The sequence below is a fragment of the Cebus imitator genome, unplaced genomic scaffold (assembly GCF_001604975.1).
Source record: "Cebus imitator isolate Cc_AM_T3 unplaced genomic scaffold, Cebus_imitator-1.0 Scaffold977, whole genome shotgun sequence".
Taxonomy (NCBI): Eukaryota; Metazoa; Chordata; class Mammalia; order Primates; family Cebidae; genus Cebus; species Cebus imitator.
Genome location: NW_016108292.1, coordinates 72,139 through 89,147, shown reverse-complemented (window position 1 = coordinate 89,147; position 17,009 = coordinate 72,139). Strand labels below are relative to the sequence as shown.

General features: G+C 47.3%; 1 protein-coding gene and 1 non-coding gene across 3 annotated transcripts; one reads left to right on the top strand and one right to left on the bottom strand.

Moving 5' to 3' along the window:
* Window positions 1-4,023: 4,023 nt before the first annotated feature.
* On the bottom strand, window positions 4,024-4,163 carry LOC119469901. The gene has a single exon (XR_005198754.1). It is a non-coding gene; the product is annotated as a U4 spliceosomal RNA (small nuclear RNA).
* Window positions 4,164-8,930: 4,767 nt separating this feature from the next.
* On the top strand, window positions 8,931-11,878 carry LOC108298504 (HLA class I histocompatibility antigen, A alpha chain-like). Of its 2 annotated transcripts, XM_037735806.1 has the most exons (6): window positions 8,933-9,061; window positions 9,192-9,461; window positions 9,707-9,982; window positions 10,557-10,832; window positions 10,950-11,066; window positions 11,865-11,878. In XM_037735806.1, the coding sequence occupies exons 1-6, from the start codon at window positions 8,980-8,982 to the stop codon at window positions 11,867-11,869; spliced, it is 1,026 nt and encodes a 341-aa protein (XP_037591734.1). In that variant the 5' UTR covers window positions 8,933-8,979; the 3' UTR covers window positions 11,870-11,878. The 2 variants fall into 2 exon arrangements, with proteins under 2 accessions (XP_017376664.1, XP_037591734.1); XM_017521175.2 differs by lacking the exon at window positions 11,865-11,878 and having other exon boundaries at window positions 8,931-9,061; window positions 10,950-11,254.
* Window positions 11,879-17,009: the final 5,131 nt, after the last annotated feature.

Genomic DNA, 17,009 nt, shown 5'->3' with positions numbered 1-17,009 from the left:
CACCCAACAGCAATGGCAATCAACAACACAACAAAAGAAGAAAACTAATGTGAGTTTCTTCCTCTTGGTGGGAGAACACAACCCAGTACTATCAAACAAGTCCAAGTGAAAACGAAATCAAGCCTGGAGCTAAGCTAACCTCCACAGCCAACTACCAATTTAGAGGCAATACACGTAGTAGAAATACATATTCAACTATACCTTGGTAGCAATCAACAAAATGCACACTTTGGAAGCTCTACCACACAATATACATTTCAAGGAAAATCTATAGAATAAAAGAGAAGAAAAGCATACCTCTAAAGGTAAAACTAAATTACAATTTTGGATGATAAAAATATAAAATCGAACAAAGAAGTGATGGTCATAAAAGTCAGGATGTGTTTTTATTTGGGGGAGGAAAGAGTTTATTGCCGAGCTGGGATAAATGATGGGGAATCTGGTTATTTTCACAAACATCTATCACTGGTGGTTAATGGGTGTTTACTTTTTATTAAAGGACACACATTTTAGACAGTTTTTTTTCCTTTTGGAGTCCTATATTTTATTTTATGACACAAAGGCTAAAGAAAAAACTAATTTAGAGATTATGATTACTGTTTGCACAAAGCCTCCTCCCCATCCTCCTCTCTGGACACTGAGCACCCAGAACACCCAGCAGCCCCAGGACTCCCATCAGGGGTGACCCCACTTCTAGGTGTGCATGCAGCTCACATCAATAGAGGCAATGCACAGGTCTACTCCTTGACTCCTGGAGAACCTTGTGGGAGGAAAGTCTCACAAGTGCCGAAGCAGGAGACTGAAGCCTCAGGCATTTCCTGTTTAATAAATAAAATATAGGAAAGAAGAATCTGGTTAGGAATAAGTACCATGAGGGCCGGGCGCGGTGGCTCAAGCCTGTAATCCCAGCACTTTGGGAGGCCGAGGCGGGTGGATCACGAGGTCGAGAGATCGAGACCATCCTGGTCAACATGGTGAAACCCCGTCTCTATTAAAAATACAAAACATTAGCTGGGCATGGTGGTGCATGCCTGTAATCCCAGCTACTCAGGAGGCTGAGGCAGGAGAATTGCCTGAACCCAGGAGGCGGAGGTTGCGGTGAGCCGAGATCGCACCATTGCACTCTAGCCTGGGTAACAAGAGTGAAACTCTGTCTCAAAAAAAAAGAAAAAGAAAGAAGTACCATGAGTAATTAGATATTAGTCTTATTGAATATTAAGGATCATGAGATTAAATATTAGTCTTAATGAATATTAAGCCTTGATTAAAGCCTTCTTGTACTTTGTGCATGATTATCTAGGAACTTCAGGTTGCTGCGGTCAGGGATTGATGGGGATATTATGAAATGTGGCCACCAGGCAAGGGCATTGATACCTGCCGGACATCAACTGGTGGCGATCAGCAGAGATAACCTGTTGAATGCCAAAACGAAGCCCTCTGTCACACTGCATAAGGGTTGCTGGAGGGCATCTAAAATCTCTGCAGTAGCACCAGTGCTTGGGGAAGCACCTGCTACAGCAGACCTTGGAAGGGAACGTTCCCTGTCCTGGGATGAGTCTGAGAACACTTCACTCCTCCACGCTCTTGTGGAAGGACTAATGTCAGTCAGCCCAACCTGCAGCAACCCCAAGGCTTAATTGTCTCTATGTGGTGCTGTGCTATAGTGGCCACAGTCTGTGTCTGCCTTCACTTGCTACTTCTGCACCTGGTTCCTTTTTTGAAGATAGGAAGAAATAGTATACTTCTTGAGGCCCTTGTTCTTACTTGAAAAGCATAACATAAAGTGCTGACGCATTTCTTTCCCCCTGCTTTGGCTACTTGCAAGCCTTGGGCCCCTTGTTCGGCTACTCGAAAGATCTGGGTCCTTTTTTCCTTAGACACGTGACCCTGGCCCCCTGTTTTGTACCCAGTAAAGGCCAGAGTGTCCGGGCACTTGAGGCCACCACCCGACTCCACGAACTGGTGGTAGTGGACCCCTGGGCCCAAATTTTTCTCTTTTTCTCAGTGTCTTGTGTCTTTATTTCTACACTTTCTTGTCTCCACACCCGTAGAGAATACCCTCTAGACCCAGTAGGGCTGGACCCTACAAACCTGATAGGACACAGCTGAGAGGAAGCCATCCCCACCGTCTGCAGGCTCTTGGCCATCAGTGTAGAGGGAGCAGGTCCTCACCTCTCCACAGGCGCCTTCACGGCCAGAGCCTCCCCTCTGCATGGGAAGTAAGACCTGGCCCTTCCCCTGGACTTGGTGACAGGGATCTCGTCAAAGGTGGAGATGACACCATTCCTCCCCCAGCAAAGTCACGCTTCTTTTGCTCTACAGGAAAGTTGATTCAGCCTGGTGTCCAGTGAAGAAATCCCAGGTGCATAGGAGAGGTGGATTCAGGGCTGTGCGTGATCTGCAAAAGGAATCCTATGAACCACCAGGAGGCGCTGTTGCGCTGCTTCTGTTACCAGGAGGTGGATGCTCAGGATGAGCTTTAAGGTGGAGAGAGGGATGTCATTGCCCATCCTCCAGGTTCCAAGTAAAAAGTTTTCTGCCCACCCCATCTTGTTCTCAATGCAATTGAGGACTGTCTCCTTCTCAACTCCCTGGACTGGGCTTTTGAACACTGGAAAGTGAATGTGATTTTTAGTTTCAGCATGTCCTGGCTTATTGTGCTGCCAGTAAAGTAAAATCAAAATACACATTGAATAAATAACAAATAAAATAACCCATAGTGGGCAGAAGTTTACAATGTATTTTTTTTTGAGTCAAGATCTCACTCTGTGGCCTGGGCTGGAGTCCAGTGGTGTGATCAAGGCTCACTGCAGCCTTGAATTCATGAGCTCAAGGGATCTTCTCACCTCAGCCTCCCCAGTACCTGGTAATACAAGTGCCCATCACCACACCCAGCTAAGGTTACCTATTTTTATTTTTTTTTAGAAACGAGGGTCTCACTGTGCTGTCCAAGCTGGATTCCAACTTCTGATCTCAAGCAATCGTCTTGCCTTAGCGTCCTGAATTGCTGGGATTACAGGCGTGAGCTGTCATGCCAGGCTTGTAATGTACTGACACCATCATGGTTTCCTTCTCCATGTGTGGACACAGCAGCAGACACCCCTTGTTTCTTGGGTCAGGACACCTGGTAGAGTGAAATAGCAAGGCAACAGAGTCACTGCAGAAAGAGCCCACATGGAAGAGGTCCAGCAGGGAGGGCCAGCTGTCCCAGGACCACCATATTTAAGGATAACTCCTCTTTCTGCACAAAACTGTTCTTTGATTACTTTTGTATTCACAATAGTTCTGAAATCATAGGATTATCAGACTCAAGACTGGCAAGGTTATTTTAAAAAAAAATCTCCAAGATTTGTTGATCTTTTGTATGGTTTTTCGTGTCTCAATTTCCTTCAGAATTTAATTTATTCTTAACATTTCACAGTCCATTTTCAGTTAATAATCTACTAGTACCCATAAATATAGAAATCTTGCAACCATTTATCCTCTATAAGATGTCCATCTTTTATGGTATAGAGATTATATGTAATATATCTATATAGGCTATAAGTCCCACAAAAAAAATCTTTTTCTTACCTTTAAACAGTTCTATACATACAAAGTGAGAGTAAATGAGGGGAGCAAGATAGCCTTTTGCACTTAGCTCGGTATTTACCATGATTGATCATCTTCATCTTTTCTGATAATCTTATTTTCCACCGGGTAGCATTTGCCTCTACCTTGAAGAATTTTCTTTACCAATTGATACTGTGAAGATCTGCTGATGACAAATTCTCTTAATTTTCTTTTACCAGAAATATCTCCTTATTGTGCCTGTCCTTGAAGAACATCTGGGCTGGATATAGAATTCTTAGTTGACTTTATTTTCTTCTTGTGCTTTAAAGATGTTATTCTACTTTTTTTTGGTTTCTTTGTTTCTATGGTTTTTAATAAGAAGACATTGGCCAGGACAAGAGGAACAGAGACACTAAAACTGGGAAAACGACGTGGTAGACCTAAAACCTATCGTATCTTTTTTTTATTCAGTCCCCATAGAAACTGCCAAAAATTGCCAATGCTGACTATATTTCAAGTCGTCATGGCGGGTATTAGGAAAAGTTTTAAATTAGCAATAATCGTGCCTCGGATGAACCTCATTGGATACGATATTGCCACTGCACAAAGTTCCTATCACATCAATAATGACAAAAACCTACAGGAATCAACACTCCAATGAAGGGCAGAGATTGTGTGACTTGGTTTAAAAAAAACACAGAACCAACCATATGCCCTTTCCAGGCATGCACTTTTTTTTTTTAATTTAACGTTTATTTTTAGTTAAGGGGTACATGTGCAGGTTTGTTACATAGGTAAACTTCTGTCATGGGGTTTTGTTGTACAGATTATTTCTGTACCCATTAGTACCCAACCAAGTATTAAGCCTTAGTACACATTAGCTGTTTCCTCATCCTCTCCCTCCTCCCACCCTCCACCCTCAAGTGGACCCCAGTGTGTGTTGTTCCCCTCTACATGTCCATGTTTTCTCATCATTTAGCTCCCACTAATAGGTGAGAACATGTGATATTTGGTTTTCTGTTCCTGCATTAGTTTGCTAAGGATAATGGCCTCCAATTCCTTTCATGATCCTGCAAAGGACATGATCTCATTCTGTCTGAGGGCTGCATAGTGTTCTACGGTGTAGACATGCCACGTTTTCTTTATCCAGTCTACCATTGGACATTTTCATTGACTCCTAGTCTTCGTTATTGTGAATAGTGCTGCAGTGAACATATGCGTACATGTAAGTCGGGCGCTTTCTTTTTTAATTTAATTTATTTTCTTTTACTTTAAGTTCCAGGATACATGTGCAGAACATGCAGGTTTGTTACATACATAAAGTCTGCCATGGCAGTTTCCTGCACCCATTGACCTGTCCTCTAAGTTCCCTCACCTGCCCTCTACTCCCCAACAGGCCCTGGTGTGTGTCATTCCCCTTCTGTGTCCACGTGTTCTCATTGTTCAACTCCCACTTAGGAGTGAGAACGTGCAGCGTTTGGTTTTCTGTTCTCGTGTTAGTTTGCTGAAGATGACGGCTTCCAGCGTCATCCATGTCCCTTCAAAGAACATGAACTCATTCCTTTTATGGCTGTGTAGTATTCCATGGTGTATATGCACCATATTTTCCTTGTCCAATCTATCATTGGCAGGAATTTGGATTGGTTCCATGTCTTTGCTGTTGTAAATAGTGCTGCAATAAACATACATGTCCATATGTCTTTATTGTGATATGATTTCTAGCCACTTGGGTATATACTCAGTAATGGGATTGCTAGGACAAATAGTATTTCTGGTTCTAGATCTTTGAGGAATGGCCACACTGTCCTCCACAATGGTTGAACCAGTTTACATTCCCACCAACAGTATGAAAGTGTTCCCATTTCTCCACAGCCTTGCCAGCATCTGTTGTCTCCTCACTTTTTAATAATTGCCATCCTGACTGGAGAGAGATGGTATCTGATTGTGGTTTTGATTTGCATTTCTCTAATGATCAGTGATATTGAGCTTTTTTTGTATGTTTCCTGGCCATGTAAATGTCTTCTTCCGAGAAGTGTCTGTTCATATTCTTTGCCCACTTTTTGATGGGGCTGTTTTCTTTTTCTTGTAAATTTTTTTAAGTTCCTTGTAAATGAAGATGCGAGCTCTCATCATTCTTGTGAGACGTAACAGGCATCCTAACCAGTGCAACATGGCAAGAAAATGAAATAAAAGACCAAGAGAAGGACCAGGCATGGCGGCTCCTGCCTGTAATCCCTGCATTTTGGGAGACTGAGCTGGGAGGATCGCTTGAGTTTACGAGGTTGAGATAAGCCTGGTAATAAGACCTCATTTCCACCAAATAATTAAAAATAATTTTTAAAAAAAGATTAATAGATAGGAAATAAAGAAATAAAAGTCTTTCTTTGTCACCTACTTCATTGCACATGCAGGAAACACTAGGGCATTCTGAAAAGTTTCTAAAATTAATCATACAATTTGCTAAATAGTTCATAAAATATATGTAATAAGTCAAGTCAGTTAGATGAACCTGAGAAGATAGCAAGCCATACTAGTCATCAAAGAAGTGCAACTTAAAACCACAATGAGAAACCACCACACATCACCTAGAATAGGTAAGTTAAAAAGACATATGATAATTCTAAATACTGGCAAGAATGTGAAAAAAATAGGAATGTCTGATATTGCTGGTAGAAATGCAAAAAATGTGGCAGCCAATTTGTAAAGTGGTTTGGCAATTTCTTATACAGCTGCCCATCCATTACCACAGGACCCGGCAATCCCACAAATATATATTTAACCAAAAAAAAAAATTAAAATGTAAGGCCACACTTGTGAACAGTTATCTATAGTAGCTTCATTAGTAACACACCCTAACTGGAGTAATCCACATGTTTATCAACAGGAGAATGAGAAAACAATGAGTAAACTGGGATTCCAGCAATACTCAGCAGCTCCTCAGCAACAAAAATGAATGAATGGCATCATCTCAAACATTGTTATGCTGAGTGAGAGACCAAACAAAGGACTGCATCACATATAATTGCATGTCCATGAAATTCTAGAAATTACACTACTGCAGTGACAGAAAGCAGAGCAGTGGTTGAGTGAAGGGAAGGGGTCAGGGTGGGAGGCAGGGATTAAATAGAAAGGGACAGAAAGAAAGTTTTTAGGAAAAAGAAACTGTTCTCTAGAGTGCCACAATTTGAGAGTGACTGGGCAGTGGGAACTGAGGGGAGAGGTGGGTGTGAGGGATGAGGGAGGCAGAGAGAAGGGCTGGGGAAGCAGGAGGTGAGGAAAAGGAGCAGGGGAAAGGACTCTAAAGCAGTGGAGGAGCCTAGCAGGTGGTTCTTTACAAGTGGTGTTTCTCTACTGGCCAGTGTGATAGTTACACGACTACAAAAAATTACCAATATTCACCAAAAAGTGCAGCTAAACCTGGTAAATTTTGGTTATATGTAAATGTCCTAAAAAGCAAACAAAACAAAAAAAAAAGAGGTGGGTGGGGGTAAGAAGGCAAAAATAAAGATATTTTCAGATCATCAAAACCACATATTTCATTTCCTAGGGGTCCTGCACTACATGTAATTTTAAAGGAAGTTCTTTAGGCTGAAGGGAAATGAAACTAGTTGGTGACCCAGATTCACAGAAGGAAAAAATTAACAACAGAAGTGATGCACACACACATATCACACACACACTCATTTGCTTAATTTCCTGAAGACATATGGCTGCTTTTCTAAAACAAAAACTATTACACTGTATCATTGAGTTTATAATGTATATTGATGTAATATATACAACACCAACAGCATAATGATAGGTTAGATGACACTATACCATTTGAAGTGTCCTTTATTTTGCTGGATGCACCTTAATATTACCTGAACTTCACTGTGAAAAGTCAAGGAATCGGGTATCCATTCTTACAACGATAAAAAAAATTAGTGTAAAGAAATATAGCTAAAAGCTACTAGGAGAATTAAAACCGTAAACTAAAAAATGTTTCCTTAACACATAAGAAAGTCAAAGGAGGAACAGAAACAAAAAAGATAGGAGACTAATTGAAAACATGTAGCAAAATGGTAGACCACAATCCATTGTGAGTGAAGAAATGACACAACTGAGTCACATTAGCAGGACTGCTGAGCACTGTGGGGAGAACAGATTTGGGCAGGAAGTGAGGGACAGTGTTAGTGCCACAATTCAGGACCGACAGAATGGCAGGGACTAAGGGGAGGGGAGGGTGTGAGGCATGACAAGGGCAGAGATAAAGGCTGGAGAAGCAGGAGGTGAGGAAAATGGGCAGGGGAAAGAATTTTAAAGCCATGGAAGAGCCTAGCAGGGGTTTCTTTGCACTTGGTATTTAGTGCATTTTGTGTGGGACTGACTAAAAACTAATGGCTTCCTCATAATTTTACAAAAAAAAAAAAGTTACAGAAATACCAAGTGTCCGAATAAAATATGCACACTGCTTAGATGTGCATAGCTCATGAAAACAGGCAGTGCTTGAGTGCTGATGAAGAGCATTGGGACTGCATGGAGCATTCGCAACTTTGAGGTGGTGACTACAGGCTTCCGGCTCCAATATACAGTGACAAATCCTGCTTCTTCGTATTCAGGAGATATTCTTGACTCACACAGGGAAACTCGAGCAAGGGAATGAAGATAATTTTAAATGCAACAGCCAGAGTCACAGATCCATAATCTGGGAAAGTAAAACTTAGGAGCTTTGAGGGTTTAATTGCAATGCTGTTTTGACGCAGGTCTTTGACAGATTGGAATCCTAATCATTCAGAGATTACCAGTATTATGCTACCTACTGTATTAATAAACACAAAGGAAACTGGTCTCTATGAGAATCTCTAACTGGTGACTTCAGACAAAACTTCACCAGGTTTAAAGAGAAAACCCGTCTCTACACCTCCATTCCCAGGGCGAGCTCAATCTCTGGCATCAAGTTCCCCGTGGTGAGTTTCCTTGCACAAGAGTCCAAGGGGAGAGGTAAGGAGTGGGAGGCAGGTAGTCCAGTTCAGGGACTGGGATTCCAGGACGAAAGGGGAAGGGGAAGGGGCTGGGCGCAGCCTGGGCATCTCTCCCGGGTTTCCACAGACATCCTCGGCCAGGACTCGGGCAGACAGTGTGACAAAGAGGCTTGGTGTAGGAGAAGAGGGATCGGGACAAAGTCCCAGGTCCTAGGCGTGGTTCTCACGGTCTCAGGCACCGGCAAGGAGGGCCTTGTCCGCACTGGGGAGGCGCAGCGTTGGGGATTCCCTGCTCCCTTGAGTTTCACTCCAACCTGTGTCGGGTCCTTCCTCCTGAATCCTCGTGACGCCTCCCCAGTTCTCACTCCCAGTGAGTGTCGGGTTTCTAGAGAAGCCAATGAGCGTCGCCCAGGTCCCGGTTCTAAAGTCCCCAGTCACGCACCTGGACTCAGATTCTCCCCAGATGCCAAGGATGGCGGTCATGGCGCCCCGAACTCTCCTCCTGCTGTTCTCGGGGGCTCTGGCCCTGACCCAGACCCGGGCGCGTGAGTGCAGGGTCTGGAGGGAAACGGCCTCTGCGAGTAGGAGCCAGGCGTCCGCACGACTGGGGCGTAGGACCCGGGAAGCTGAGCTGGGAGGAGGGTCGGGCAGGTCTCAGCCCCTCCTCGCCCGCAGGCTCCCACTCCATGAGGTATTTCACCACCTCTGTGTCCCGGCCTGGCCGCGGGGAGCCCCGCTTCATCGCCGTGGGCTACGTGGACGACACGCAGGTCGGGCGGTTCGACGGCGACGCAGCGATTCCGAGAGCTGAGCCGCGGACGCCGTGGGCGGAGAAGATGGGGCCGGAGTATTGGGACTGGGAGACACAGAGAGCCAAGGCCCTCGCACAGATGGACCGAGTGAACCTGAGGACCCTGCTCGGCTACTACAACCAGAGCGAGGCCGGTGAGTGACCCCGGCCGGGGCGCAGGTCACGACCCCTCCGCATCCCGCAAGCACCGACTGGGTCTCTCCGAGTGTCCGGGTCCGAGGTCCATCCCGAGGCTGCGGGGCCCGCCCAGACCCTCGACCCAGGAGAGCCCCAGGCGCCTTTACCGAGTTTCATTTTTGGTTTAGGCCAAAATCCCCGCGGGTTGGTCGGGGCGGGGGCGGGACTCGGTGGGCGGGGCTGACCGCGGGGGCGGGGCCAGGGTCTCACACCCTCCAGATGATGTACGGCTGCGACGTGGGGCCCGAGGGGCTCTTCCTCCGCGGGTACCTGCAGTTCGCCTACGATGGCAAGGATTACATCGCCCTGAACGAGGACCTGCGCTCCTGGACCGCCGCGGACATTGCGGCTCAGATCACCAAGCGCAAGTGGGAGGCGGCCAATGTGGCGGAGCAACTGAGAGCCTCCCTGGAGGGCGCGTGCGTGGAGTGGCTCCTCAGATACCTGGAGAACGGGAAGGAGACGCTGCAGCGCGCGGGTACCAGGGGCAGTGGGGAGCCTTCCCCATCTCCTGTAGATCTCCCGGGATGGCCTCCCAAAAGGAGGGGAGGAAATGGGATCAGAGCTAGAATATCGCCCTCCCTTGAATGGAGAATGGCATGAGTTTTCCTGAGTTTCCTCTGAGGCCCCCTCTGCTTTCTAGGACAATTAAAGGATGACTTCTCTGAGGAAATGGAGGGGAAGACAGTCCCTGGAATACTGATCAGGGGTCCCCTTTGACCCCTGCAGCCGCCCCGGGCACCTTGACTTTTTCTCTCAGGCCTTGTTCTCTGCCTCACACTCAAATGTGTTTGAAGGTCTGATTCCAACTTTTCTGAGTCCCTCGACCTCCACTCAGGTCAGGACCAGAAGTCGCAGTTCCTCCCTCAGAGACTAGAACTTTCCACAGAATAGGAGATTATCCCAGCTGCCTGTGCCCAGGTTGGTGTCTGGGTTCTGTGCTCCCTTCTCCACCCCAGGTGTCCTGTCCATTCTCAGATGTTCACATGGGTGCTGCTGGTATGTCCCATAAGAGATGCAGAGTGCCTCAATTTTCTGACTCTTCCTGTCAGATCCCCCAAAGACACACGTGACCCACCACCCTGTCTCTGACCATGAGGCCACCCTGAGGTGCTGGGCCCTGGGCTTCTACCCTGCGGAGATCACACTGACCTGGCAGCGGGATGGAGAGGACCAAACTCAGGACACGGAGCTTGTGGAGACCAGGCCAGCAGGGGATGGAACCTTCCAGAAGTGGGCGGCTGTGGTGGTGCCTTCTGGAGAAGAGCAGAGATACACATGCCATGTGCAGCACGAGGGGCTGCCCGAGCCCGTCACCCTGAGATGGGGTAAGGAGGGGGATGGGTAAGGAGGGGATGGGGGTCATGTTTCTTCTCAGGGAAAGCAGGAGCCTTTCTGGAGCCTTCAGCAGGGTCAGGGCCCCTCATTTTCCCCTCCTTTCCCAGAGCCGTCTTCCCAGCTTGCCATCCCTATCGTGGGCATCATTGCTGCCCTGGCTGTCCTAGGAGCTGTGGTCATTGGAGCTGTGGTCATTGCTGTGATGTGGAGGAGGAAGAGCTTAGGTAGGGAAGGGGTGAGGGGTGGGGTCTGGGTTTTTTGTCCCACTGGAGGTTTCAAGCCCCAGGTAGAAGTGTGTCCTGCCTCATTGCTGGGAATCACTATCCACACATGGACCATGTGCACACAGCCTGGGGCCCTGTGTGCCAGCACTTACTCTTTTGTGAAGCAGGTATGACAATGAAGGACAGTTGTATCACGGTGATGATTGTGGTGTTGGGGTCCTGATTCCAGCAGTCACAGGTTAGGGGAAGGTCCCTGCTAAGGACAGACCTTAGGAGGGTGGTTGGTCCAGGACCCACACCTGCTTTCCTCGTGTTTCCTGATCCTTCCTGGGTCCATAGTCACAGTTCTGGAAACTTCTCTAGGGTCCAAGACTAGGAGGTTCCTCTAAAATCTCATGACCCTGCCTCCTCCCTGTCCCCTCACAGGAAGTTTTCTTCCCACAGGTAGAAAAGAAGGGAGCTACTCCCAGGCTGCATGTACGTGGTGGGGGTTGGAGTGTGGAGGAGCTCACCCACCTGGTAATTCCTCCTGTCCCACATCTCCTGTGGGCTCTGACCAGGTCCTGTTTTTGTTCTACCGCAGGCAGTGACAGTGCCCAGGGCTCTGATGTGTCTCTCACAGCTTGTAAATGTGAGACCCTGGGGGGTCCTGAAGTAGGCAGGTATTGGGGCAGAAGGGAAAAGACAGGGTTATGGGGATTCTTTGATTGGGACATTTTGAGTGTGTAGTCGGCTGTTCAGAGTGTCATCACTTACCATGACTGACATGAATTTGTTCATGATTATTGTTTTCTGTAGCCTGAGACAGCTGCTTGTGTGGGACTGAGATGCGGGATTTCTTCACGCCTCCCCTTTGTGACTTCAGGAGCCTCTGACATGTCTTTCTGCAAAGGCATCTGAATGTGTCTGCGTCCCTGTTAGCATAATGTGAGGAGGTGGAGAGACAGCCCGCCCCGTGTCCACTGTGACCCCTGTCCTCACGCTGACCTGTGTTCCCTCCCCAGTCATCTTTCCTGTTCCAGAGAGATTGGGCTCAGTGTCTCCATCTCTGTCTCAGCTTAATGGTACACTCAGCTGCAACCTCTTACTTTCTTACTGAAAATAAGAATCTAAAAATAAATGTGTTATCTCAAATATTTGCCATGAAAGGTTGATGGATTAATAAGTCAATTCCTAAAATTTGAGAAAGGAAATAAAGAACTGAGAACCTTCCAGAATCTGCATGTTCGCCGTGCTGAGCCTGTTGCAGGTGGGGATGGAGAAGGCTGTGAGGAGCCGAGTGTGGGCGGGGCCTGTGCCCAGTTGCTGCTGAGTCCATCATGGGCTTTATGTGGTCAGTCCTCAGCTGGGTCAGCTTCACTGCTCCACGGTCCTTGTCCTGTCAGTAGAAACTTATCCAGCGAAAGCTGTGACCACAGAGGCTCATACATTGACCAGGGCGGCCCCGGCACATGGGAGTCTCTGTGTTTCTGAGACAAATTTTCAGACCCATTCAGCTCCTGCCCTCCTTCTAGGGCTCCTCTTCTGCTCTGCTGTCCTGCCCTCTCTCCCTGCCCTGGTTCCAGTGATCTTGGTGCTGACTCCAATCTCAACTCATGAATCTAAAGCAGAGTCTAATTTAGATTCATATTTGTTTGTAAAACTGGGTCCATAGTCAAGAATTGTTCTTTCCTTAAGAGAGAAACGTGATTGTGTGCTGCAGTGTGTGGGGGGAGGGGGCGGTTGGTGTAGGAAGAGGGATGGGGAGGGAGGTACACAAGCAGCACTGCTGAGAAACACACAGGCCTCGATGTCAGTGTGAGGGGACCTTGTGCTGTGGCTGCCACAAAACAGCATTCGGCCTGAGGCTATGTTAGAAAAAGATACTGTCTAGAATAGAGAGGTGCTCTACAGTGATCCTTCAACTGACCTTTGGTGCTGACCAGACATAGGACAGAATGGTTCTGCATCTGGTGAACATCACTGAAGTAAAATCAGAAAAATCTCTAGCCTTTTGGAGCATATGTTCCAGTGTGAAGAGGCAGATACACTATCCAGAGGATAGACAGACTATAACCAGAGTGAGGAAGGAAAGTGCTAGAAAGTGGGAAGTGCTGTGAGGCAGGTGACCCAGGGTGTGGGCAGTGGGGACAGAGAAGGTGGCTGTTGTGCTGGGTAGTCTGTGTGCCTTGTTGCAAAGGTGACCTTTGAGGAAAGATTTGAGGGACATGAGGAATGTCCATGAAGATGTCTGGGGAAGTTCTTTCCAGGCAGGGGAACCTCCAGGGCAAATGCACTAGGGCAGGAAGGTGTCTGTGTTCCCAGGAGAGCAAGGAGGCCAGGAGGGCTGGACAAGGAGAAACTAGATGAGGTCAGAGGTGTGGTCAGAGCAGGTGGGTTTTAAGGGGGGATGCAGTCAGATTTGACCCTTGCTCTGAGTGACATGGGAGTTACAGGACAGTTTTCAGCAGAAGAGGGACATGATATGACTTCTCTTTTAAAAGGACGTCGCTGACTGCTAATGCCGAGAACAGAGCTGAGAGGCCAGGGATGAGGGAGGCGGAGGGGAAAATAGTGGGAAGCGAGTGCAGTATTCCGGGCTGGAGATGTCGTTACCTTGACTGGGGTGTGAGCCGGGGAGATAGTGGGATGTGAGGAGATTCTGGATGCATTTTAAGATAGACTCACAGCATTTGCCAATGGATTGTATCTGTGGTGTGAGAAAGAAGAATCAAGGACACCCATGATTGTAAAATGAGTGAGTAGAAGGGTGGGGCTGCTATCAGCAGAGCTGGGGGGACTCTGGCAGGAGTATACCGAGGAGGGGGCATCCCAGGCACTCAGTGGAGGAGGTGTCTACTAGGAATGCAGGTGAGGGAGCCGGGGTGGAAGTTGGACACACAACTCCAGAGTTTAGGAGAAAGGACTGGGCTGGAGAAGAGACTTAGAAGGTCATACCATATAAACGATACTTAAAATCTCAAGCATGGATGAGGGCACCAAGGCAGTGATTGTGGAAAAGAATGAGCGCAGGGAATGAACCCTGGACCTCCAGTTCTAAGGGATCAGATAACACCCAGAGCAGACTGCACAGTTCTGATCCCACGCCTACAGGACACTTAGACGAGGACCGCCAATGTGCACAGGAATCACCTGGACATGGTGCTGAGATCCAGGAAGTCTGGAGTCAAGCAAGACATTCTGGATTAATGACAAGGCTGGAGCTCCTGCTGCTGGTCTCCAGATCACACTTGGAATAGAAAGAACATGTGGATCCCACATGCCTATGCATCAGCCTCGCCTGTAGGGCTTGTTATATAAATGATTCATCGGTCTTGTGCATAGTACTGTGAGACATGGGTTCTAGAGAGTGGCCTGAGGATTTTCTAAGGCCCACCAGCAATCCTGTTGCTCAGCCAGATTGGGAACCACTGAGATCAGAGATCAGAGAGTGCCCAGGGTGGGTGGGTCGGGTGGGTTTTCAAACCTTGGTTAAAAGAGGATTTTTCTCACAGCAAGGAAAGGCAGGATGTACATCATCGATTATGAGATGTGATATTCCCTGTTGATCTCTCCACCATAGCATAGAGGCCAGGTAGACAATTCAGGATGTGGTTCTCACACAAAGAACACCTCTGAATGCTGCTCTCTGACACTGCTCCACACACTGATTTCTCACTCACTTCTTGGAGCAAACTATGGAAACCAAATTTCTCTAATGTACACAAAAAGTAGTATATCTGGTGTTGGGGGCTTATTTTATTGTGGGGAAGACCACAGAACCAGGATGGAAACCACACATTTAGGGAGAGAATCCACAGCCCACCCTGGATCTGGTCCCTCCTAGGAACAACTGCCCCTGCTGCTGAGCACAGATGCCACTACTCACAACTGTGACATCCTGGTGCTGGACACTGGACCCTAAGGCTAGGACAGATGTCACTGCTGTGCCTGGAAACTGGACATCACCACTGCCACTCAGCCACCTTTACTAAAATGCATTCTGCACAGTCCCAGCCTCTCTGTGTCGCCTCATACTGGCTCAGAGTCTGGCAGTGATATACGAGTTAAGAAGAAATTATTTAGGCAGATAGCGAGGGTATGAAGACTCAGTAAGGTTTTCCTTTTATTGAAAAGCAGCCCCCAAATCATCTTCTTTTCTAACAAAGAGCAGCCTGAAAAATCAAGCTTCAGACACAGACAAGCCAGCTAGGAACTCTCACGGGTAATGCGGCAGCTGTGCCAATAGGAAAGGGACGCCTGGGACTAGGCATGTTCGCATGGCGGCTCCATCCTCCCTTCTCTTTACCATCCACATGTACAATAAGGAGAAGACAACATGGCACCCACCTAGTGGAAAGGCCATTTGCATAACAGGATTAGGGTGGGATGAACAACCTTTCCCACGCACTATGTAAATGTCACACCTGGTCCAATCAACCTGTGGGCCCTACGTAAATCAGGCACCATCTCCTCAAGCCTGCCTGTAAAATCTGATGCACTCCCATTGCAGACCAAAATTGCCTTTTGGGCGCTCCTCTACCTCACAAGAGACAGAGTTGTTCCCCATTGTCTTTCTTTTGCCTATTAAATCTCTGCTGCTAAATCACTCCCTGTGTGTCAGTGTCCTTCATCTTCTTGGCCCAAGACCACGAACCCCGAGTATTTACCCGAGACAATGACGCTCCTTCAGCAGGTGCTCATCTGACTGGTGGAGCCTAAGACTCATGTCCATGATCAACTACAGGGGTGACTGGAGGGTTGTACTCTCCTAGAAAGGGTGGTGGTTTCTGTCTCCTCTCAAAACTTTGCATGTTGTAGGCTGGGCACAGTGGCTCATGACCATAGTCCCAGTACTTTCTGTGGCCAAGGCAGGTGGATCACCTGAAGTCAGGAGTTTGAGACCAACCTGGCCGACATAGTGAAACCCCCATCTCTACTAATAATACAAAATTAGCCAGGCATAGTGGTGCATGCTGTAATCCCAGCTACTCAGGTGGGTGAGGCAGGAGAATCACTTCAGCCTGGGAGGCCAAGATTCCAGTGAGCTGAGATCATGCCATTGCACTCCAGCCTGGGCAATAAGAGTGAAACTCCACCATACACACACACACACACACACACACACACACACACACAGACACACACACACACATTACACATGTTGTAAACCAAAAATGAACTTCAAAGCCACCCCTCCCAACCATCTTAATGGACTCCCTCCTCAGCCAGGGCACCCAACAGTTCACCTGGAAGACTGGCTCAGGCCACCATGGGAAGCAGATGTTGAACATGCCTCATTATGCCCTCTTCCCTTTTGGAATTCAGGAAAAGCTGACCAGCATTCAACATCAACACAGACCTTAAGTCTGATCAGAAAGATTTCCAGCCTATTCTCTCTGAAGCCTGCCACCTGGAGGCCTCATCTGCATGATAAAATTTTGGTCTCCATAACCTCTTATCATAACCCAGACATTCCTTTCTATTGTCAGTCAGAACATTTTTAAATCTACCTATAAGCCAGAAGCACTAACCCCCAACCCCTGCTCACTTCAAGTTGTCCTGCCTTTCTGGACCAAACCAAGGTATATCTTAAATGTATTTGATTCATGACTCATATCTTCCTAAAATGTGTAAAACTAACCTGCACCCCAAACACCTTGAGCACATGTTCTCAGGACCTCCTGAGAGCAGTGTCATGGGCTGTGGTCACTCATATTTGGCTCAGAATAAATCTCTCCAATATTTTACAGAGTTTGAGTCTTTTCATAAACAGTGTGGACTTCTGATGCAATAAGATAGTTCAAGTGCTGGGTGTGAGGGGTGGGAAAAGAATGATAAATTTTAATTCTTGGAGTAGTGATCCAAGACAAGAACTTTATCTGGATCCTGGTAGGCACGCAGAGTGTCTGAATGAACCAGTGACAAATAAATAACATTTTTCCACCCATTCCCTTGAAAATA